General features: G+C 44.0%; 2 protein-coding genes across 4 annotated transcripts in view; one reads left to right on the top strand and one right to left on the bottom strand.

Annotated features, from left to right (window-relative positions):
• LOC148518728 (rho GTPase-activating protein 11A-like) overlaps window positions 1-20,068 on the bottom strand; it is a 52,432-nt gene extending 32,364 nt beyond the window's left edge. The window contains exons 1-4 of one of the 3 annotated variants that reach the window (XM_088477050.1): window positions 19,998-20,068; window positions 17,296-17,413; window positions 17,151-17,227; window positions 5,524-5,620 (exon numbers count right to left, since the gene is read on the bottom strand). In XM_088477050.1, coding sequence (XP_088333176.1) covers window positions 5,524-5,620; window positions 17,151-17,227; window positions 17,296-17,394 — 273 coding nt within the window. In that variant the 5' untranslated portion in view covers window positions 17,395-17,413; window positions 19,998-20,068. Of the gene's footprint in view, window positions 1-5,523; window positions 5,621-17,150; window positions 17,228-17,295; window positions 17,414-19,468; window positions 19,493-19,920 lie in introns of those variants that run through there. The other 2 variants (XM_088477049.1, XM_088477051.1) reach the window with 2 other exon arrangements.
• LOC148518729 (RAS guanyl-releasing protein 1-like) overlaps window positions 19,995-23,410 on the top strand; it is a 79,717-nt gene continuing 76,301 nt past the window's right edge. Inside the window, exon 1 of the mRNA XM_088477052.1 lies at window positions 19,995-20,068. The gene's annotated coding sequence lies outside the window, so the exon portion shown is untranslated. The remainder of the gene's footprint in view (window positions 20,069-23,410) is intronic.

Raw genomic sequence — 23,410 nt, forward strand, 5'->3', positions numbered from 1 at the left:
TATATAGACATGGTTGACCTTTTTACTGTCTATAGTCCGGCACCCAAATCTTTTATTGCCGGTACTCCAGTAGTGATGTCTCCATGAACAAAATGGGATGTCCCCCTTCTGCTTTCTTACGAACCCCAAAGATCCTTACGTTCTATCTGCACAGTCCCTATTTTAGAAACGTAGGCAGTTAGAGGTCATGACCTCGAAACTGCATCATTTAGAACAGCGAGACATTCAGATCTGTCATTGGCTAGTGGCTCCAGTCCAACCGACTGCGTATGACCTGACCGCTATCCTATTTCAAAAAGCTGCATTGCTCGGACTACGAGTGGCCCCTGTTCGAAATTCTTCCTGGTCTGATAAACGTCAAAACAGATCTCTATCCTGTCCTCCTTTATGTAGCAAGCATGGGCAAGGGTTAAAAATCACTATTATTTACGCACCATATTACGCAGCACCATACAGAGAATACTGAATCATCCAACCAAAGTCCCTGACCCATTCGCACTAAGGTCCATTTTTGTCAGCAGTCACCTAACCTAGTAAGTATGGCGTTCACACTGTTTAGGAAACCCACACAAACTCGAGAACACACAAACCCCACACAGATATTGTCCTGGTGGGAACTGAACCCATGGCCCTAGCGCAGTGATGCAATGCTGAAAGATAATATTTATCTCGCTTAAGTAGGTAAATGGCAGTGCCCGCATATTTACATATGCACAGAAAGGCCCTCTGCACAAAGATAGAGATGACATCTTACTAGGCATAAACCCTTCTTAACAGGTTACACTATACTTGAAATGAGTCACACCAGAAGTTGTGTCTTTCCTGTATCATCTGTGTGCCCAGGCTGTAATGAGCCCCCTCCACTGAGAGTTACAGGCAATTGTTGCTCAAACACTGTCACCATCTGTGGTCACCCGATAGCATTTCTTCCTCTCTGGCAGGGAAATCTTGCTACACTTACCAAACCTTACACAATCTCACACATGACACACTAAATACAGGAAAAGTAATTACTGGATTGTTTCCTACTAAAATACACTGATAGAGCGGTGTGGGGACTTACTACATAGCTGGAGCTTCTGAATATCTTTTTTGCACAGTTTAGAATGTCAGTGTTTTATATTTCCACATGAACAAATGTTTAGGTGTTTCCAATGAACAGAGATGTGAGATTTAAACTACTCTTATATTTAAAAGTAATGAAGTCCCTTAAGATCACCTATAACCTTTATAGTCAGTCCTCACCTATTATCGTGGCCATCGGTAAGACAATGCCCCATCCAGATGAGTCACATGACATGTTGGCATGTTCCACAATGCAACGCAGAACAGCAAGGATAATGCACGCAAACATACGAGGATCACTTATGCAAGAAACTTGTTATTATATTAAAACAGAATATACATCTAATCTAGAAGCACCACTGAGGACACTCTGGAGATAACTTGTCCCCATAATTCATCTCCTAAGAGACAAATACTATGCTAGATAACGGGTCTCATTTCTTATATATTTGAAAGTTATTTATTCACTACTTCAAGTTATTGACTATTTTTCACAGGGCATAAGGGTCTGCAACCATTCTAGCCAACATGTCTTAGCTCACACAATCCCTTTAAAGCCATTCACTAACACTGGACAGCACCCCACAATCCTTTGTTTCCTGAGAGAGATTCCATGTCCTAGATAACATCTCACTATCTGCCGTACTTGGTAACATCCCACCATCTCCTGAGAGTCATCTACTGTACATGGCGGCATCCCAGCATCTAATGAGAGCCATCCACTGTAACATCTTACCATCCTCCATCTCCTGAGAATCATCTGTTGTACGTGGGAACCTACCACCAGCTCCTGAGAGTCATCCACTGTACATGGCGACATCCGAGCATCTAATGAGAGCCATCCGCTGTACTTAGTAATATCTTACAGTCCAGTATCTCCTGAGAGTCATCCGCTGTTCTTGGTAACAGCTTACATCCTCCATCTCCTGACAGTCATCTGCTATACATGGCAATACCGCACCATCTAATGAGAACCATCCATTGTACCATCCATATGTTCAAATAGATCTTGCGGCCAACAATAGCTGCAAGAGCCATCCGGATACCGTGCATTGAATAATTCCTGTAAGTAAAACCTAATTGATGGGGTGTCAAAAGGGTCAGGGAGAATGGCTTGGAGATGGTTCGCTATAATCGGAGTTTAACACGCAGAGATCTCTAGTAAGAGGAAACTAATTCTGGGTCACGCTTAGGCTTTAATAAAAAGGATTTTGAAAGCATCATTCAAGTCAGGATAAGGACAGTCTTTGTAAAGATGATGAAAGAGTGAGGTGAAAACAAGTGTGACCCCTTTCCAAAACCTGCAATTTTGCAGGATAAAGAAGAGCGAAACGTAGGTAAACCTTAAATTGTTAAGTCTATGCCTTTTCTCCAGATCAAATGCCCCCTTTCTTATAGATTTCTTTGTAATACTAAAAATCTTTAGTAAAACTGAAAACAAACAAACAAAAAATGCCCCCACTCTCTGTCTCTGAAGGCGGATAACAGCAAAGATGCCACTTTACATATTTGAAAACTAGCTGAAGTACCCTGCGTTGCCCGGGAGTAAATCTTCAAGTAAGTTATCAATTAGTTGGATTTAACAGTCAACATTTTAAAAAATAATTAGCAGCTCTTTCAACACACCCATTAGAAAAGTTCTGCCCAGGGCACTCTACCGTGAGGTCCAACCAGGACCCCAACCACTCCATTAGGTATCCCAGGCCAATTGCCACGCCCTGTGAAGGTTATCCAAATCCATCCAGTGGAAGGCCCAAAACAGGCTCCTTGGGTCAACGTTCTACTCAGCGTACACCAATGGGAGGTCCGACCGGGACCTCAAGCCCCTAGTAGGTCTTCTGGGATCCAATGTTACTACTCTGAAGTTTTTGTCTAAATCCATCCAGTGGAAGGGTCAGAACAGGCTCCCCAGGTCAAAGTTCTGCCCAGCATACACCAATGGGAGGTCCAACCAGGACCCGGACCCAACTGGACCACCTCACGTTGGTTTCATACTAATCAGTGTCCGAATGCATAACCAGACAGCCAAACAAACCAATTAATTTTTTATATAACATTAAATGTTTCTATTTATCAACATGTCAGAAAGAAAAAAAAAAGAAAGCCTTCCATAAAAGGCTTTCTAAAAAGTAGCCTATCAAGTTAAAAGGAAGACAGATTTCCGTACCAGATCAGATGGCTGTCTGGTTTACACATTTATTGAAACTTTAGGCAAAAATGATGGTACTCTTTAGGCTGGCAGGGCAAATAACCAAATCTATTTTACTGTCAAAGTGAATGGTAACCAAGCAGCTCACTAAGCGAGAGATGTACCAAGCCTTGGAGTGGGATAAAGTGGAACAGTTGCCCAAATCAACCAATCAGCTTTTAACTAGAGATGAGCGGTTCGGATTCTGTGGAATCCGAACCGCTCCGAACATTGGGGATCAGAGTCCACCCAAATGCTGTTCGGGTGTTCCCTGCCTGACTCAAATCCCCGTTCGAGGCCGAGCCGCAGCCTCCTGATGTCGGATTCTCGCGAGAGAATCCGATGTCAGGGCTCCTCTAGTGTAGGGCAGAACTCTGTGATAGCGGTCTGCCCTACACAGATCAAACACACAGCCGCCAGCAGCAGCTGTGTGTTTGTAATAGCAGCCAATGAGAGTCACACAGACTCTCATTGGCTGCTGCACGGAGGGAGCCGGTTGGAGCTCACTCATGAGCCCAGTCTTCCGGCTCCTTCTGCGCGTTATACAGCAGAGCGGACGGCGGCGGAGCGGGGATTCAGGTGTGTGTGTGTAAGGGGGCATTACTGGGGGGCATACTACTACTACTACTGGGGGCCTGCTGAGGGGGGGCATACTACTACTACTACAGGCCTGCTAAAGGGGGGCACTACTACTACTACTGGGGGCATACTACTACTACTTTGGGCCTGCTAAGGGGGACACTACTACTACTACAGGCCTGCTAAAGGGGGGCACTACTACTACTACTACTAAGGGGGCCTGCATACTACTTGGGGCCTGCTAAGGGGGGGCATACTACTACTACTACTACTACAGGTGTCTGCTAAGGGGTGGCATACTACTACTGGGGGCCTGCTAAGGGGGGGCATACTACTATTGGGGGCACCACTACTGGAGCCATTGTGTAAGGGACACCACTACTGGGGGAATTGTATAAGTGGCACTACTACTGTGGGCATTGTATAAGTGGCATTACTACTGTGGGCATTGTGTAAAAGGGGCATTACTACTGTGGGTATTGTGTAAAAGGGGCATTACTACTGTGGGCATTGTGTAAAAGGGGCATTACTACTGTGGGCATTGTGTAAAAGGGGCATTACTACTGTGGGCATTGTGTAAATGGGGCACTACTGTGGGCATTGTGTAAAAGGGGCACTACTGTGTGTTGTAACATAAATAAGAGACACTACTTTATGGTGTAATGTGAATCGGGCACTATGTGCGGTGTAATGTGAATAATATTGTGCACTGTGACTCCTTGGGCCGTAGTCCACTTTGTAAACAAGTACTGTGATTCTGCTGGCCGTACCCCACTGGGTGGGTGCACTATTTTTCATTTCTGCCACTGCTGTGTAGCAATGTGTCATAGATGTGCTTTATACTGTGGTGTCTGTGCCACTGCGCCGCTGCTTTGTCACTTAGTAACCAGTCAGCTCACTGCAATCTTTGGCCAATAATGTTCAAAACAATATTATAAGCTGTGAGGTGGTCTAAATTGACTATAAATGACTGGAAATTAATGTTATTGAGGTTAATAATACTCTGAGAAGGAAAAAAAAAGGTCCTATTTATGTGATTTTAGCTTTTTTTTGTAAATTTTTGTAAAAAAAAATCCAAATCCAAAGCCAGTCACTGCAGTTTGGCAAATCCAAAGTTGGACGATGAATTAACGAATTAGAACCAAATCCGGCAAAAATGGTCCGGCGCACATCCCTACTTTTAACTGTCATTTACAGTTTCTAGCACAGTCTATAAAATGACAGAAGCAGATTGGTTTGCTTTGGGCAACTGCTCCACTTTCTCTTTCCAATGGCCACTGGGTGAATAGATGCCATGCGCATGCACAGGGCATCTAGTCACAGTAAAAGGAGAGCTTGGGGGAAGCCCAGCACCTCCGTAAGTCTTGGGCACTCCCCCAAGAGTGACAAAATTTTTTTTTGGGGGGGGGGGGTGTGTAAAGAGGCCACGACCCCTCCGCGGTCAGCCAGGCCCCCTTTTTGGGAGCGCGCGCACAGGGAGGCCCTGCCCCCGGTCTAGCATGAACACTAGCTCATGACCTGGGTCATAAACCACCGTCTCGAGGCCTCAGTTGTGCTGTTTAACATGTCCACATTCCCAATCTACCAAAAAGAATGTATAGTATATGATAACATTACACAAGCCCTTAATTATAGCCAATAAAATCATAATTAGAAGCACCAAAACACTAGAGGAGTAAAAGAGTCTGCACCTTTAGGGTTTTTATTCTATTTACAGATCCGGACTTTCGGAAGAGTCCTTCAGTGGACAGGTGGCTGCTGAGGTACTGGCATATGTCAACTACACACCTGGAGGAGGAAACAGAAGAATTATTGTCAGCATGGCATATAAAAAAATATAAATAATTTGTCCTAGAGAAACAGGCACATACACCAAAATTAGTTACGTCTAATATTTAGTAATATTCCTCAATGTATATAACACAACACAAATTATAAAATTAAATTTATTGAAACTGTCCAGAGAATAAATATTAAAATAATATTTTTGCCCAAGTGGAACTGATTAGCCATCTAAAATCTTGATTGTACTCACAACACTAGTGGGAACATTGATCAGGTATTTGCTAGCTACATTGTACCCACAATACATAGTGGACTAATGTAGCCTATTTTATGGATAATTAACCATCCAACATATATGATGATTTAGACCATACAGGAAGAATTATTTTCTTTATCTTCCAGAATAATTTTATACAATTATTCTTGATAATTTTTAGTAAGAATGTTAATAAAAGTTATATTTAAAAATATTTCTATTTCAAGAGTGCCTCCCAAAAAAGGTTTTACTTCTGTCTCTCTGCTGTGCAGAGAAACAACTCCTGTTAATTCTTTACCAAAATGTCTTACCAATTACATAAAGAAAAACTTACAATTTTTTTGCAATCCATTTTTCAGCCTCAATCTCTGCAAACCTGATATATTGTACTGTTGAATACATCAGATTTTGATACATTTGATTTACACATTTAATTTTCAGTAGGTACTAGAATTAAACAATTGAAGTACTTTACCACTTTTATTAAATCAGATACCTTCTTATTTACCTACAGATGTGTCCTCACACACCTAGCCTCAAGACGCCTTGCGCGAGAGAGCCACATTGAGCGGTGCAACTTTTCTTAGTGTTTGTCTCAGTCGAGTATACAGATTCAGACTCAATCTCACACCTGATATAAAGTACAGGTTGAGTCTCCCATATCCAAATATTCTGAAATACGGATTTTTTTTCGCATGACTGAGATAGTGAAACCTTTGCTTTTTGATGGTTCAATGTACACAAACTTTGTTTAAGGCTTAAAATTATTTAAAATATTGTGTAAAATTACCTTCAGGCTCTGTGTATAAGTTGTATATGAAACATAAATGAATTTCATGTATGCACACAAACTTTGCTTGAGCCACAAAATTATTGAAAATATTGTATCAAATTACCTGCAGGCTGTGTGTATAAGGTGTATATAAAACACAAATATTTTCTGTGTTTAGATTGGGTCCCAGTCCCAGGGTATTTCATTATAGTATGCATATATTCCAAAATACAGAATATGCCGATATCCAAAATACCCCTGGTCCCAAGAATTTTGGATATGGGAGACTCAACCTGTATTGCATATCAAGCTAAGCAGTGCAGTCTTGTTGCATTGCGAGTTATGCTGGCCATACACGGGGACGATTGGTCACACGATTTGGGGAGTTTTTACAGGTTGGACAGACCAATTGTCTCGGCCAGGGTCTCTCGGCATGGTGGTCGGCGGGTATTACCTGTGAGGTCATTATGGCAGGGGGTGTCTGGCGAGGGGCTTTGGCTGCGTGTGGTTCTGTGCGGGCACATGGTCACTCAGGGCTGGTGAGGCCTGGCGGTGTTTCCGTTCCGTTTGGCATGGGCGCCGCCATTTTGCCTTCTGACCATGTGATTCAACTGCCCAATCCTGGTGAGTCATGTGTTCCCTCCAGCCAGTCATAGCACGGCACGGGGTATTTAGGAAGGTCCAGAGCCTTCCTTCATTGCCAGTGCAACGTGTATGTCAGCCTAGCTGAGAGGGAGTTCTCTGTGCTCACCTCTTGTCCTGTGTATATGCTATCTGCCAGCCTGCTTGTCAGCTCCAAATAACCCGCTGGACTACCCTGCATCCTCCACTGCCTTTTCCCCTGCCTGAGTGCCTGAGCCTGCTGACACCCTACACCGTGCCTCCATTTCACTCCCAGCTGGACTCATCACCTCTGCCTGTGTTTATTTGAGCTCACTAACCTGCATACCTGGACTGTTCTTATCTGCCACTATCTGGACATTCTACCATTATCCTCACTACAGTAATCAAGTGCACTTTAGTTCTAAACCTGGACTTTTGCTTTTGCCATTCCCATGTCTTCTAAGCCTCTCATTAAAAATTCTACCTTTGTATTTAAATCTGCTTCTGTGTTTGCTCCTGTCTCCACCCCGGGTCCACAACTAAACCAGAACATTACACCAATCTTATGAAAATAGTTGTATTTTGAGTCTTTTGCGACCCCGATGCGTGTCCCCGCCGTCGTCTAGTTGGATCGCAGATCAGATGGAAATCGTACAACTCATCTTACCAACTTTTGAATCTTACCGTGTATGGCCACCATAAGACATTTTCGTTTGATAAAGACGCTCAGAGCAAGCCAATATAATATTCACAAATATTGCCTGGGCCAAGCCCCAGGGGCTGCTTCATGTGCACCGCTACAGGCCTGTACAGAACAGGTAGATCAGCTTAGCTTGCCATGTTGCCATTACAGAAAGGAGGCCAGGCAGATGGGAGGGAATTGGTATGAAATTGGGAGCTCCAAACCTCATGACTGCGGCTTACGATTGATCTTCCTGTTCAAACACAGCCTCCACCTCACGCCATCACCGTGGCAGAGTGTGTTCTTCTATTCAAGCATCAGAAAGATCAACATTTACAGTGAATGAACTTGGCGCCATCTTACACAATGTTGTTCCTTAATTCTTCAATAAGATGAAATATCCTCACCACATACAAAAAAAAAAGTAAATAAAAAAATACAGTGTAATACAGTCAATTACTCAATGAGGGAAACATCTTCGTGTTTGCAAAGCGGAAAAAGATTGTGTCCACAAGTCCTCTCCTATGAAGCAGATAGTGCAGCCACCAACACTCCCCCTTTCGCTGTACTACCAAATTTAGATTACATATCACACAACTTTTTCCTCTTAACAGAGTATTTCTTATCTTCCTTCTCATTATCAGTATTACATAGAAGAAAATCACCTAGTGCATATATAATACATTTAAAATATAACAAGATTTAATCCAAAATACACTCAAATAGAAAAGAACCAAACACCGCTTTTCACATACACAAAATCGAAAGTGCATCTAGCAGAGTTTTAGGATATCCCAAGCTGTGTTTTTCCATAATCGTGACTGACAGTCTTAGGAGGGAGGGAGGACTTTATAAATGACAATTCCCGGACGCCTCTTCAAATTAATCAGGTTTCTACCGGTCTCGATTTGGTGGGCACTTTGAATATAGAACTTTTGTGGATGATGTGCATATAAAAAAAAAAAAAAAAGTTTTCAATATGAATTAATTTTTATGGTGAGGATAAGTGATCTTAAAGTAGAATTAAAAGCAAAACACTGTAAAAGACAGTACAGTCAAGTACATTAATGGAAAATGTTGATAAGGGATGCAATTGATGTGCAGGCGGACGGGATGTCGGCAGTCGAAATACCGACACCGATAACCCGACGCTCAGCATTATGCTAACACAGATAGCCCGATGGCTTCAGAAGAGGGGTACATGTGGCTTACCCTTGTTGAACACCTTCCTTTCTTCTCTATTCTTGAATGTGTACTCTCATTCATGGTGTCCACCCATACACTGAATTCAAGCATTTGTAGTGCCCCCAGTATTAGTAGTCCCCCCCCTTTGTAGTGCCCGCCCCTCCTCCAGTAGACACGTAATAAAAAAAACCACTTACCTCAATCCCCGCTCCCGTCGTCGCCATCCGCTCCTCCGTCTGTCCTTCCCGGGCCGGGCCGCTCTGCATTATGGGAGAGACGTCATATGACATCATGACGCCTCTCCCATTGCCCACTGCGGGAGCCGGAAGATGGAGCGGCTCCCGCAGTGGGCGCAGCAGCATCTGATGAAAGTCTGACAGACTCTCATTGGCTGCTGATCAAAACAAACACACAGCTGCCAGAGCCGGCGGCTGTGTGTTTGTCACTTGTGTAGCGCTGACCGAACTCCATCCGGTCAGCGCTACACACGCGGTGCAGTCTGTGTCAAAGTGACACAGACTGCCCGTGGCCCGAATGACGCTGCGGCCCGGGGGGGCACATGGCACCCTGCCCAGCCCGCCACGGCAAAGTGTATTATGTGTCATAATTCCAGCATATACAGGACCAGCGATCTCAGTAAGTCATTAGATGCGGAATAGGGCCATCCTGTCTGAGCTGAATGTTTTTATATCAGATGTAGGCACCATTCCAGAGCATGGGAACAAGTCCGGGAGTCTGGGGGAGCAGCAGAAGGACCTGCACTGCCCTGGACATATATGTACATATTAGTCTCCTTATCCACTGGATAGTGTATTATTATACAGTATTAACACTAGACAACAAAAAAATAGTTATGGGGTCCTACTGTTTTAGGTTTTAAACGTTATACACTAGCTATTACAGTGACTGCTTTGTGATTTCTTTGCTCTTAGAGCCGCAGTTAGGGTACACCAAAAACCATGTGCTTCTCTGCTTCTGGGACAGTCATGATGACAAACACCATTATAATGTGAAAGACCGGCCAGTAAGATCTGAACACATTATTGGTGAACCCAATGTTCTCCACAACTCCCAAGTAGATCCTCAAAGTTTAATCTTCCACCACTCCAGATAAAATTGGGATTGATGAATAACTTTGTGAAGGTTATGGATCACAATGGAAGTGGCTTCCTCTATCTGAAGGAGAAATTTGAAGCAAAGATAAAAGCAGGAGTATTAATTGGACCACAGATTCATGAAGTGATTCGAGATACAGAGTTCAGATCGAAGTTAAATACACTTAAGTTGGCAGCTTGGGATCCCTTTGTGTTAATGGGGGGAGGGGAAGAAAGGTCTTTAGTGTTCATTCTAGCACCCTGCACCTGTCACAACCCATGCAGTTCCTCCTTCCTGCCTGGAGTGTCACTCTCTTCTCTGGTGCTTTCAGGACACACTGGTATGTGTAAAATAGCAAACACTATATGAAACATGTACAAAACACTTGATGGTGGTTTTGCCAAAACACGGGTGTCCGTGCATAATTCTAATGTATATTATTATTTATCCCTCACATTTCCTTGCACTAAATGGTGTATTGAATTGTGTCTTTATGTTAAACTATGCTCTTCTCAGAACAATTTGCACTTTTACATACAATTGCCAGGAAAATGAACAACCTCCAACACCTCAGTAACTGACCTTGGTTTTGCACCTAAAGGTGTAGTCTCAGAAGCTGCAGTTACACCTTTTTTTCCCAATCAACTTTAATCACCTCACTCACAAACAGACAATGCAACATTAAAATTATACTGAATGCCAAACCAAACTGTGTCCTTATGTTAAACTGCTGAATGCAATAACAATTGACAGCAGTCCTACAAATTTTATTGTAATCTTTATAAAAATAAAAATAAGTGCAGTGACCAAACTATTAAGCATATGGCTTGGTCGCTGACTAACCTTGCTGGCAAGGGACATCCCTTGAAACAAGACGCGCACAGTATGTGGATAATATAGCAATAACGTGAATCCTACAGATTTTAATTTAGTTCAGTTTTGGAAATGAAAAAAAGATGCCCCTAATTTATCCCAACCTATCCCTAAAACAAGCTCTCAGTTACCCAAAGACAAATATATTCAGAGTTTACAGCAAAATGTACCCATAAGTATAAAGGCAGCATAAAGTTATTTTTCTTTTTTACAGACAGTAATTCAGTGGATGATTAACACTTGCAAGCTAATCACAAAAATAAACATGGGAGATAATAATGGCCATAACAACCAATCATATTATAGCTATCATTTGTCTAATACTTTCTAGAAATTGAAAGCGGGAATCTGACTAGCTGCTATGGGCAAAACCACTTTTCTTTCTGAGAAGTTTATTCTAAACTTACTTCCAAAGGATACAGCTGCGGTCAGATAAAATGTCCGCTCCTCGCAGCTTTATTTAAACAATTGTGCAAATAATTATAACCACAAGCCCACGAAAACGATAATATACCCAACGCACTGTCAATAGCAGCCAGAATGGGGATCTCAGTCCCAATAGAAGCTAAAGGCAACATAATACAGTGAACCGGCGCTTAGTGTAAAAATTGGACGAATAAGGTATAAAACAATAACACATTTATTAAAACATAAGATATGGGGGAACTAGCAGTGTCATACAATTAGACATAGGTTAAAATAAGCCACACAAGGGATCCAGGATTAATAAGGTTCTATTTTAGGACTGTGTCTCCCACAGTCAGTAACTGAAACCATTAAGCAGCAAGGTATTACCCAAATTGGTCGAATGATGTCCCAACACAGTCCTTTAAACAATAAATTGCAGACCTTGTAGGCTGTAGATGTAATCCACTAGTAACTATATACTGCAAGTGATATAGTTAAGGTGGAGACAAAAACAGCCCAATGTTGCAGAATTAAAGCGCAGTCCAATCCAGGAACCAAACGTATCCAAAAGTGCGTTGCAGATTCAAATAGATAACAAGGCTTGGGTAAATATTTTAATGCATTTTCCTGAGCAAGGTCACCCAGCTTCATCAGAGAAGCTTACACAGCGAAATTAATTTGCGACTATGGGGGTATTCAACTAGGCTGCAAAAAGTCGAAATTGGCGATACATTATCACCGGTGATGTAATTTTCGCATGTTTCAAATTATCCCCGTATTCAATTTTAAAGACTTTTAAAAAAAAAACGGGGTTAGGTTTTCACCATGTTTTACATGGCAAAAAAAATTGAAGAATTGGGGTTTAGGGATGCAGGCTTAAAAAAAAAAATAGCCTGCATCCCTGGGAATGTCATTTAAAAATACACTGTAAAAAAAAAAAAAATCAGGACCCCCCAAAAATTAACTGTTTTTTTTTCCTCTCGGGTAAAAAAAAAGAAAAAAAAAAAAAAAAAAAAAAGGATTCTAAAATAGAAAAATTAAATCTACAGGGTTTCCCTTGTATGCGGCAGGTGTTTTCTTCATTGTGCAGAGTAGCGGTAGGTGCATTTTTGCAGAATTTTTAAAATTAACTTTAGGGACCTAAAAATATGCTTACCCCCATTTTCATGTACCCCAAATTTGCTAGAAATAGTTTTATTTCTAAAAAAAAAATCTAAGTGCTATTCTTCACCACTTCTTCATTGCAGCAAATATGCACCTGCCGCGGCTATTAGAAACCCCGACTTCCTTCAGCAGGCAAAAATGGGGGTACCCATAGTGATCCCCCGTGTCTGGACATCTATAGGGGGGTCCCAGGCACATTTCCCGAAAATTTCCATTTTTTTTTCGTAGCTGGTGCAAAAAGTAAATTTTAAAAAAAAAGGGGATAATTTTTCACTTGCCTAAAGCAGGTGAAAAAAAAAAGTGCAGAATTGGGGTTTAGGGGTGCAGGCTTAAAAAAAAATAGCCTGCATCCTTTGGGAATGGCCCCTTAAAACAAAATGTGAAAATAAAAAAAAAAATAGGGACACCCCCAAAAAAAAAAAAAAAAAAAATTTGGGGGAGAAAATAAAATAAAAAAATATAGGGAAACAGTGTTTAAAAATAGCAAAATAGGTTCAGGGGTATTCTTTAAGTATGCGGCAGGTGTTTTCTAGAATATGCTATTAGCGGTGCTTTTTTGCAGAATTTAAAAATAGTTTAGGGACTTAAAAATATGCTAGTACCCATTTTCAGGTACCTCAAATTTGATGGGACCACTTTTAAAAATGAAAAAAAAAAAAAGCTAAGTGCTCTTCTGCATCACTTCTTCAAAGTCGGGAATAAAAACACCTGTCATGGCTATTTAAAAACCAGACTTTCTTTTGCAGGCAAAAACGGGGGTACCCTTAGTGATCCCCCAGGGCTGGACATCCTTAGGGGGTGACCTACAATTATTTCCCAAAAATTCCCGTATTTTTTCACCGATCAAAGTTTTGCCTGTTCCCGATTTCTCTACTTTGGAATTGAATGCGGGGAATAGCAAGCACGCGTGCGATACTTTTTGTCTCAAATTGAAAACTGGCCTATGACACCGGCCTAGGATATTAGCAAAAAAATAAAAAATTAATACATCCAAAAAGGGGGTGTGGCCTTTCAGCACGTCCCCATTTTCAACATTCCGGGGGCCCGCCCTGCACTCCTGGAGATGCGGAGCTGCCCCTACACTCTCCCGGCTCTGTAAGCAGATGCCGTGAACGGTATACAATCGGGAAGCCGGCTGCCGGAATCCCGGCAGCCGACTTCCCTACTGCTTTATCCCGCCTTGGGATAAATGACCGGCGTCTATACCTAGACGCCGCTCATTTCCCCGAGACAGGCGCCCGGCATCCCGATCGAGCGGATGCCAGGTGCCACGAGCGGACAGCCGCTGGGGGTGAAGGGATAGGTTTAGGGCACCCGGGGGGAACTTAGGGTTAGGCCCCCCCTGGGAGGGTTAGTCTAGGGGGAGGGAGGGTTAGGGTTAGGCACCCCCGGGGGGGGGGACTTAGGTTTAGGCAGCGGGGAAGGGAGGGGGGGGGGGGGGGGAGGTTAGGGTTAGGCACCCCTAAAGAAGAGTTAGGGGGGGTTAGGTTAGTTAGTAGACACTTACCTTAGGACGATCAGGATTTTCAGCGCTGTCGGGCTGCCGCTGCCGGGATTCGAACTCCCGGCCATGCGGCAGCCTGGATATTATACCGATTCCCCGTGAACATGCGCTGGGCACCTATTCACCTGCTGCTCTGCTATGCAGAGCTGCGGTGACAGTGCTCACTCCCAACTATTAATTCCCAGCAAGACACTGCTGCCCGTGGCTGGGACAGTCCCAAAAAAGTGGGACCATCTGCCGAAATCAGGACAGTTGGGAGGTACGAATTGTTGATGTACATTTACGTTATGCATATCTGATATTTTATTGCTTCTTTTATTTTCAGATTGTTATTGCCTTTGTTTTATGTAATAAATTATGGTTAATCAGTTGCAGAATTGATCATCTAGGGACTGATCCAGAGACAGATTCAGTGGCCTCTGTGTGTGCGACTTTTGCCGCAGTCGTGTCTGCGTCTTTATACATATACCACTACAAGCCTTTCTCTGGTGTACAGCCGTGCGTCTGAATGTGATGGACTGAGACGCCCACTTTGTGCATTTTTTTAGACCAGTGTTTATCAAACTTGGTCCTCAGGAACCCACACAGGTCACCCAGCAGGTGCATTCATTACTCACTGACACATTTTATAAGATCCACAGCTAATTAGAGCAAATTATTTAACTTGTGATTCTGTGAGGAGACCTGGAAAACATGCACTGTTTGGGGTCCTGAGGACAGAGTTTGAGAACCTGTGTTTTACACCATTGGTCGCACCACTGAAACTGCACCAGCCCCATGCTAGGTGTAGATCCCTCCATCAGTGTATGGCCTCTCGTGTGATTGTGCGTCCAAGTTCGCAACTAGTCCTGCGACACTCCCGTCACACACCCATAAATCAGCCCTGAGACTTTGTGCGCTAACACCATGGGGTAGATGCATTGTGCAACTTTGACGCATGTGAAGATGAATGATAGCGTTCCCGCTAGGCTGTTTTAGCGGCCGTTGAGACAGCCTGCGGGTTCTGTCTCCACCTACGTGTCAGTGTCCCGCGGGTGGCCAAAACAGCGGTGCAGCAGTCACCGCCGGTGAATGGATGCCGGGCGCAGCGCTTGGGGGCTGGTCGGCATGTCCGTAAGTGCCGGGCACGCCACCAGGAGTGACGAAAAAGGGGACGCGTCATAGAGACACGCCCCCTTTTCTTTTGCCACGCCCCCTATTCGGGCGCATGCAGAAGTGCCCTAGTTTTAGGTCCGGCGCCCTGCCTGCTGCCGGACCTAGAGTGAACACTAAATAACATTGAATATTGGCATGAATACCGGCATAGCGTCAAGCTCAGAACCAGAATCTTTAGCTACTGCGGCTGGGAGTACACTGTATTTTTTAGCTTGTAGAATATTGCTGGCTAGTACATTATATGCTTTACCAGGTTCTAGTTGTAAAAAAATGAAATCATGAAAGTTATAAAAATGTAACATAACTTTAATAAAATATTAATAAGTATAAAAATGGACTATAGTTTGACTAGTATTCCGGGTCTGTCATTGAGCCGAGCACAAGGTTACCATTACCATTCGAAAGGGGCCTATTCAGCACAATCCGAAGTTTTAATGCTGTTTTGGAGAGATACATTTCCTAAATTCCAAAAGTTTAGTCAATTGTATCTTACGGGGACGCGGACTCCACTGGCTTATCCAGGGGGGTGGTGGTCGAGCGGGGCACGTACCCTGGGCGCTGTCAGACCCGGCGGGGCGGGTGTGTGTGTGTGTGTGTGTGTGTGTTGCCGTCCACCGTCTAGGGCAGTGCGGTCTGTCGGCGGTGTACTTGTTTTAGCACTGCTGCCAAAAAAGTCAGACTCTTATTGGCTGTTGCACCCAGGGGCGGTACCGGAGCTCACTCAAGAGCTCTGCCTTCTGGCTCCCGCAGTGGGTGAAGGGAGAGATGTCCCATAGTGCCGAGAGGGATCGGTGGAGCGGATGGAGGCGGGTGCAGAAGTGAAGATTAGGATAAGTATAATTAGGTCTGTGTGTCTTATGTGTACGGGGCACTACTACTGGGAGCACTACATAAGGGGCACTAAAGTGCATATGGCATGGAAAGGAATGTTCCCAGAGTGACGAGAAACAGTGGTGTGTCATATTGACATGCCGAATTTTCAGTGACTGCACCCACTTTTTAATGAACTCACCAAGGACAGACATGTCTACCAAGGCAACGGACAAGGACAGCGCCAAATCATTCTTATATTGTTCTTTGCAACTAGCTGAAGATCAGCTGCTGCATACCGCTTGCTCAATATGCTCAGCACTCATCTTGTTACACAAATGCTGCTTACTTGGCATTTTTGTAACATCATTACATGTGTCAATCCTCATAACATCCATGGTGTATATGTCTGCGATACTGCTTTCAGGAGCTGCACCATAGGATTCTGCTCTTTATCCAGAAGAACCTGTATCAGGTCAGCGATAGATTCATACAAGAAGGACATACAGTACAGTGTCAGTCACTGTTAGACACAGTACACAATGCTGTCTGGCCAGGGAAATAGGAAACCAATCTAGCTTGCAGTTCCCTGTGGCTTCCTATTTCATTGTACAATATCTGATGAGGTCATTGTTGTCTACTGGCAAAGAATTTGTATTTTATGGTTTGCTGCTGGGAAGAATCACTAAGATTTGGAGACCTGCACGGCGCTGGATCTTACTTTTTGCGCCAACAACTGCACAGCGCCACTTCTCTTGTCCTAAATGCTGAAATATACAGTATAACATTACAATCACAATCCCTGTTTATAATTAAATTTTCATAATGTCCCTCATCATATTAGTTTGCTCCAAAAATTAAACCACACTCACTATTTAGCATAGTCACGCCCCTTATTTTGCATGTTGCCGCATACGTTCACCCCTGTGCCTTTTATCCAACTTTGCACAGTTGCTGCTTTAGATAAAACACCCAATTTAATAAGAACAGGTGCTGATCAAAAACACACAAAAAAAAAATACTCACTGTGGGACGTCACCCTCCTTGCTGAGTGGAAGTGACTGCAGTGGGACCCCAAATATTCCCCCATCAGAGGTCTTCCTCTAGAATAGACCAAAACTGATGAATATGCCATCACACCAAGGAGCCCTCCCTTCCGTTCCGCCCTCACCTGAACATCGGGACTGACAGTCTTCTTCGGCATTCGGAGTTTAATGCCCAGAGACTTTAAATGCTGGATTACCACAACTGAAGGCCCAGTCGCTCTCATGGTTAGAACAGGTCTAGTCCTACAATGTAAAGACAGTCAGAAATGGAATTAATAATTATATTTGCCTCATGCATGACACTTATTGCATACTAACACTAATGGCGCTTATTATATGGTTAGGTTGTATGTAGGTTGTAGCTTTAAGACCTCTTTTGGCTTGCATTGCTCAACAACAAGTTGTGGGGGCAGATTCAATTTACTGCGGTTCCATTGGAAACTCACGCCAAGTGCGACCACACACACACACACACACAATAATTTTGGGAGAAAAACTTTGCTTGTTATTTGTTTGTACCTCTGTGGGACGTGAGCAGAAACAATCAATATTTTCATGCCCAGACAGGCGCACTCCTACATAGAGCCATATTCAATTTGATTCGCACCCACGATACTTTTTCGCCTCCCGGACTTTGCCTACATCGCGTGTTTTGCAGGCGGAAAAGTATTGCGCACGTGCCCGCTTATCCCCGTGTTCAATTTGAAAAGTAGGTGAAAAAGGGGCCCGGCGAAACTTAAAGAAGCGGAAAGTCCTGTCAGATTTGGGGAAATCAGCCTGACACCCCCCAAAAGATGCTCCGACATGGGGGGTTCACTATGGTACCCCCCGATTTGGCTTGCTGAAGGTATGTGGTGTTTTTAAACGGGCTCAATAGCTGCTAAATAGCGTTCTTGTATAAGTGGTGCAGAATAGTATTCAGGAGGTTTTTTTTACAGAAAATAACTTATCCCAGCAAATTTGGGGTACTTGAAAATGGGGGCCAGCATATTTTAAAGTTGCTAAAGCGAAGTGTAAAAAAAATGTGAAAAATCCACCTGCCGCAAGCCCCTGCAATGAAAAAGACACCTGGGGCATACAGGGTCAAGTTCGCTCCTTTTTAACTTTGTCCCCGAACATTTTTTTTTCACCCCCAAATTCAAAGTGATTTTTTTTTGGATGTCCTTAAGTGTTTTTTAAAAATGTTTAACACAGTTTACCTTTGGGGGACTGTCTGAAGGCTGCACAGGGGTTCCTGCAATGTTGCACCCCAAAACCCCAATTCTGCACTATTTTCCGCCTGCTATTACATTGCATTGACTTTCCGCCTAGGCAGAAAGTGTATCAAATTGAATACAGCGATACTTTTCCACCTGGCGAAATGACGTCATCGGCGAAAAGTTTCCACCAAAAACGGCTTTTCATCTCAAATTGAATACGGGCCATAGTTGGCAGTTATTCCTGAAGATGTTTTTTCCCATCAATATTCATCACATCTACTGTACTTTACTCTTATTCTGTATAGTGGATGAAATGCTCACAATCTTTATTCTATGGCAGAGGTATTCATCACACGGGCCTCCAGCTGCTGTGGAACTACACACCCCAGCCTGACCTAACGCAGTTTTAGCATGCCCTAATATCAAAACCGTGGGAGGGCAGCCTGGGATGTGTAGTTCCACAGCAGCTGGAGGGCCGTATATTGAATAGCCCTATGCGGTAAAGATGTTCATATCATTAAAGAGGATTATGTGACATGGAAGCAGGATATGATCATAAAATTCTGTTAACGTGGCATGCTGGGAACTGTAGTGCTCCAAAACATGGCTCGCAGTGTCTCCAGATACATCTGCTCAGCGGTAAAGCGTTCCTGGATAATATTTTATGTAATGTCAGGATATGACATCAGTGGTTAAACCCCCTTTCCTTAATAAAAGAATGGTTGTTACAAGACAAGATGTACAATAAGGTTTAATCCAAATGTATAGCGAATTGTAGCTGGACACACACAAATTACACAAGGCTACAACACAAATCAATCCAATTAGAGTACACCAGGCAGCTAGAGCTGTTACTGGGAGGGCATCTAATTAGTTATAAAGCAGCATGTGTTTTTCAGGTCTCCAGTTGTTCGAGGATTTATGTCTAATAGGAGAGAGTTACCAGTAGAATGTATATACAGCTTGTGGGAGATCTTCAGAAATCTGATATTAGAAATAAATGCCCACATTAAAGTACAGATTTTAGTACACACTTTAAAAAATATTTGCTGTAGGTCCCCCAACCATTTTGTATATTTAGCAGAGTCCCAGTACTTACCTATAGAAGGGACCTCTGCAGCTTTCCAGTGGCTAAATAAACCCAACAGTAACAACGTACACAAGGGAAGGTTTCCCAAAGTGCTATTATTGGGAAAGCTAAGGGAAAAATATTCAGAGTTGCCGAGAGGGATCAGTGGAGCGGATGGAGGCGGGTGCAGAAGTGAAGATTAGGATAAGTGTACTAAAATCTGTACTTTAATGTGGGCATTTATTTCTAATATCAGATTTTCAGTTGCAAGAGGGGGGGGGGGACAATAGTTCTTAATTGCTGTAGATAGCATAAAACAATGTAATGGACCTTTTCTCTCTCATGTTACAGAATCTATACATATATATCTGTGCACTTCCTAAGACAGAGTGAGTATAACTAACCCTGCTAAATGCAGTCTCATAACTACAACTAATCGTTACAAATCATATTCATGTATGAGACAATCACGTATGTCTTACATGCATTGTATTCAGTCAGATTTGTCCTTCCCAGCAGCCACAGGAAATACTCTTCTACCACCAAGCAAAGCACTCACCTATTACCTGACCCAAATGATTGCACCCTTGTGCATGCTGGGAGATCCTCTTACACCTCCTCTAATAAGTGGTGAGAAAGAGCTGGGCTGGATTCCTGTGTATTGTAGTAAAGGTGTGAATGCAGAGCTGGGGGTGTGAGTATAGTAGGGTAATGTGAGTGCCGAGCTGGGGTTGTGAGTATAGTAGGGTAATGTGAGTGCAGAGCTGGGGGTGTGAGTATAGTAGGGTAATGTGAGTGCCTAGCTGGGGTTGTGAGTATAGTAGGGTAATATGACTGCAGAGCTATGGTTGTGAGTATAGTAGGGTAATGTGAGTGCAGAGCTGGGGTTGTGAGTATAGTAGGGTAATGTGAGTGCCTAGCTGGGGTTGTGAGTAGGGTAATGTGAGTGCCTAGCTGGGGTTGTGAGTAGAGTAGGGTAAAGTGAGTGCAGAGCTGGGAGTGTGAGTGCAGAGCTGGGGCTGTGAGTATAGTAGGGTAATGTGAGTGCAGAACTGGGGTTGTGAGTATAGTAGGGTAATGTGAGTGCAGAACTGGGGTTGTGAGTATAGTAGGGTAATGTGAGTGCAGAACTGGGGTTGTGAGTATAGTAGGGTAATGTGTGTGCAGAGCTGGGGGTGTGAGTATAGTAGGGTAATGCGAGTGCCTAGCTGGGGTTGTGAGTATAGTAGGGTAATGTGAGTGCAGAGCTGAGGGTGTGAGTATAGTAGGGTAATGTGAGTGCCTAGCTGGGGTTGTGAGTATAGTAGGGTAATATGACTGCAGAGCTATGGTTGTGAGTATAGTAGGGTAATGTGAGTGCAGAACTGGGGTTGTGAGTATAGTAGGGTAATCTGTGTGCAGAGCTGGGGGTGTGAGTATAGTAGGGTAATGTGAGTGCAGAGCTGGGGGTGTGAGTATAGTAGGGTAATGTGAGTGCCTAGCTGGGGTTGTGAGTATAGTAGGGTAATATGACTGCAGAGCTATGGTTGTGAGTATAGTAGGGTAATGTGAGTGCAGAGCTGGGGGTATGAGTATAGTAGGGTAATGTGAGTGCAGAGCTGGGGTTGTGAGTATAGTAGGGTAATGTGAGTGCAGAACTGGGACTGTGAGTATAGTAGGGTAATGTGAGTGCCTAGCTGGGGTTGTGAGTATAGTAGGGTAATGTGAGTGCAGAGCTGGGAGTGTGAGTGCAGAGCTGGGGGTGTGAGTATAGTAGGGTAATGTGAGTGCATAACTGGGGTTGTGAGTATAGTAGGATAATGTGAGTGCAGAACTGGGGTTGTGAGTATAGTATGGTAATGTGAGTGCAGAGCTGGGGTTGTGGGTATAATAGGGTAATGTGAGTGCAGAACTGGGAGTGTGAGTGTAGTAGGGTAATGTGATTGCAGAACTGGGGTTGTGAGTATAGTAGGGTAATGTGAGTGCCTAGCTGGGGTTGTGAGTATAGTAGGGTAATGTGAGTGCAGAGCTGGGAGTGTGAGTGCAGAGCTGGGGGTGTGAGTATAGTAGGGTAATGTGAGTGTCTAGCTGGGGTTGTGAGTAGAGTAGGGTAATGTGAGTGCCTAGCTGGGGTTGTGAGTAGAGTAGGGTAATGTGAGTGCAGAGCTGGGAGTGTGAGTGCAGAGCTGGGGCTGTGAGTATAGTAGGGTAATGTGAGTGCAGAACTGGGGTTGTGAGTATAGTAGGGTAATGTGAGTGCAGAACTGGGGTTGTGAGTATAGTAGGGTAATGTGAGTGCAGAACTGGGGTTGTGAGTATAGTAGGGTAATCTGTGTGCAGAGCTGGGGGTGTGAGTATAGTAGGGTAATGTGAGTGCAGAGCTGGGGGTGTGAGTATAGTAGGGTAATGTGAGTGCCTAGCTGGGGTTGTGAGTATAGTAGGATAATGTGAGTGCAGAGCTGGGGGTGGGAGTATAGTTGGGTAATGCGAGTGCAGAGCTGGGGGTGGGAGTATAGTAGGGTAATGCGAGTGCCGAGCTGGGGTTGTGAGTATAGTAGGGTAATATGACTGCAGAGCTATGGTTGTGAGTATAGTAGGGTAATGTGAGTGCAGAACTGGGGGTGTGAGTATAGTAGGGTAATGTGAGTGCAGAGCTGGGGTTGTGAGTATAGTAGGGTAATGTGAGTGCAGAACTGGGACTGTGAGTATAGTAGGGTAATGTGAGTGCCTAGCTGGGGTTGTGAGTATAGTAGGGTAATGTGAGTGCAGAGCTGGGAGTGTGAGTGCAGAGCTGGGGGTGTGAGTATAGTAGGATAATGTGAGTGCAGAACTGGGGTTGTGAGTATAGTATGGTAATGTGAGTGCAGAGCTGGGGTTGTGAGTATAATAGGGTAATGTGAGTGCAGAGCTGGGAGTGTGAGTGTAGTAGGGTAATGTGATTGCAGAGCTGGGGTTGTGAGTATAGTAGGGTAATGTGAGTGCCTAGCTGGGGTTGTGAGTATAGTAGGGTAATGTGAGTGCAGAGCTGGGAGTGTGAGTGCAGAGCTGGGGGTGTGAGTATAGTAGGGTAATGTGAGTGCCTAGCTGGGGTTGTGAGTAGAGTAGGGTAATGTGAGTGCCTAGCTGGGGTTGTGAGTAGAGTAGGGTAATGTGAGTGCAGAGCTGGGAGTGTGAGTGCAGAGCTGGGGCTGTGAGTATAGTAGGGTAATGTGAGTGCAGAACTGGGGTTGTGAGTATAGTAGGGTAATGTGAGCGCAGAACTGGGGTTGTGAGTATAGTAGGGTAATGTGAGTGCAGAACTGGGGTTGTGAGTATAGTAGGGTAATCTGACTGCAGAGCTATGGTTGTGAGTATAGTAGGGTAATGTGAGTGCAGAGCTGGGGGTGTGAGTATAGTAGGGTAATGTGAGTGCAGAGCTGGGGTTGTGAGTATAGTAGGGTAATGTGAGTGCAGAACTGGGGCTGTGAGTATAGTAGGGTAATGTGAGTGCCTAGCTGGGGTTGTGAGTATAGTAGGGTAATGTGAGTGCAGAGCTGGGAGTGTGAGTGCAGAGCTGGGGGTGTGAGTATAGTAGGGTAATGTGAGTGCATAACTGGGGTTGTGAGTATAGTAGGATAATGTGAGTGCAGAACTGGGGTTGTGAGTATAGTATGGTAATGTGAGTGCAGAGCTGGGGTTGTGAGTATAATAGGGTAATGTGAGTGCAGAGCTGGGAGTGTGAGTGTAGTAGGGTAATGTGAGTGCAGAGCTGGGGTTAGGAGTATAGTAGGGTAATCTGAGTGCATAGTTGTGGTTGTGAGTACAGTAGGGTAATGTGAGTATAGTAGGATAATGTGAGCGCAGAGCTGGGATTGTGAGTATAGTAGGGTAATGTGAGTGCAGAGCTGGGGGTGTGAGTATAGTAGGGTAATGTGAGTGCCTAGCTGGGGTTGTGAGTATAGTAGGGTAATGTGAGTGCAGAGCCGGGAGTGTGAGTGTAGTAGGGTAATGTGA

The sequence above is a fragment of the Taudactylus pleione genome, unplaced genomic scaffold (genome assembly GCF_031769625.1).
Source record: "Taudactylus pleione unplaced genomic scaffold, aTauple2 ptg000199l, whole genome shotgun sequence".
NCBI lineage: Eukaryota > Metazoa > Chordata > Amphibia > Anura > Myobatrachidae > Taudactylus > Taudactylus pleione.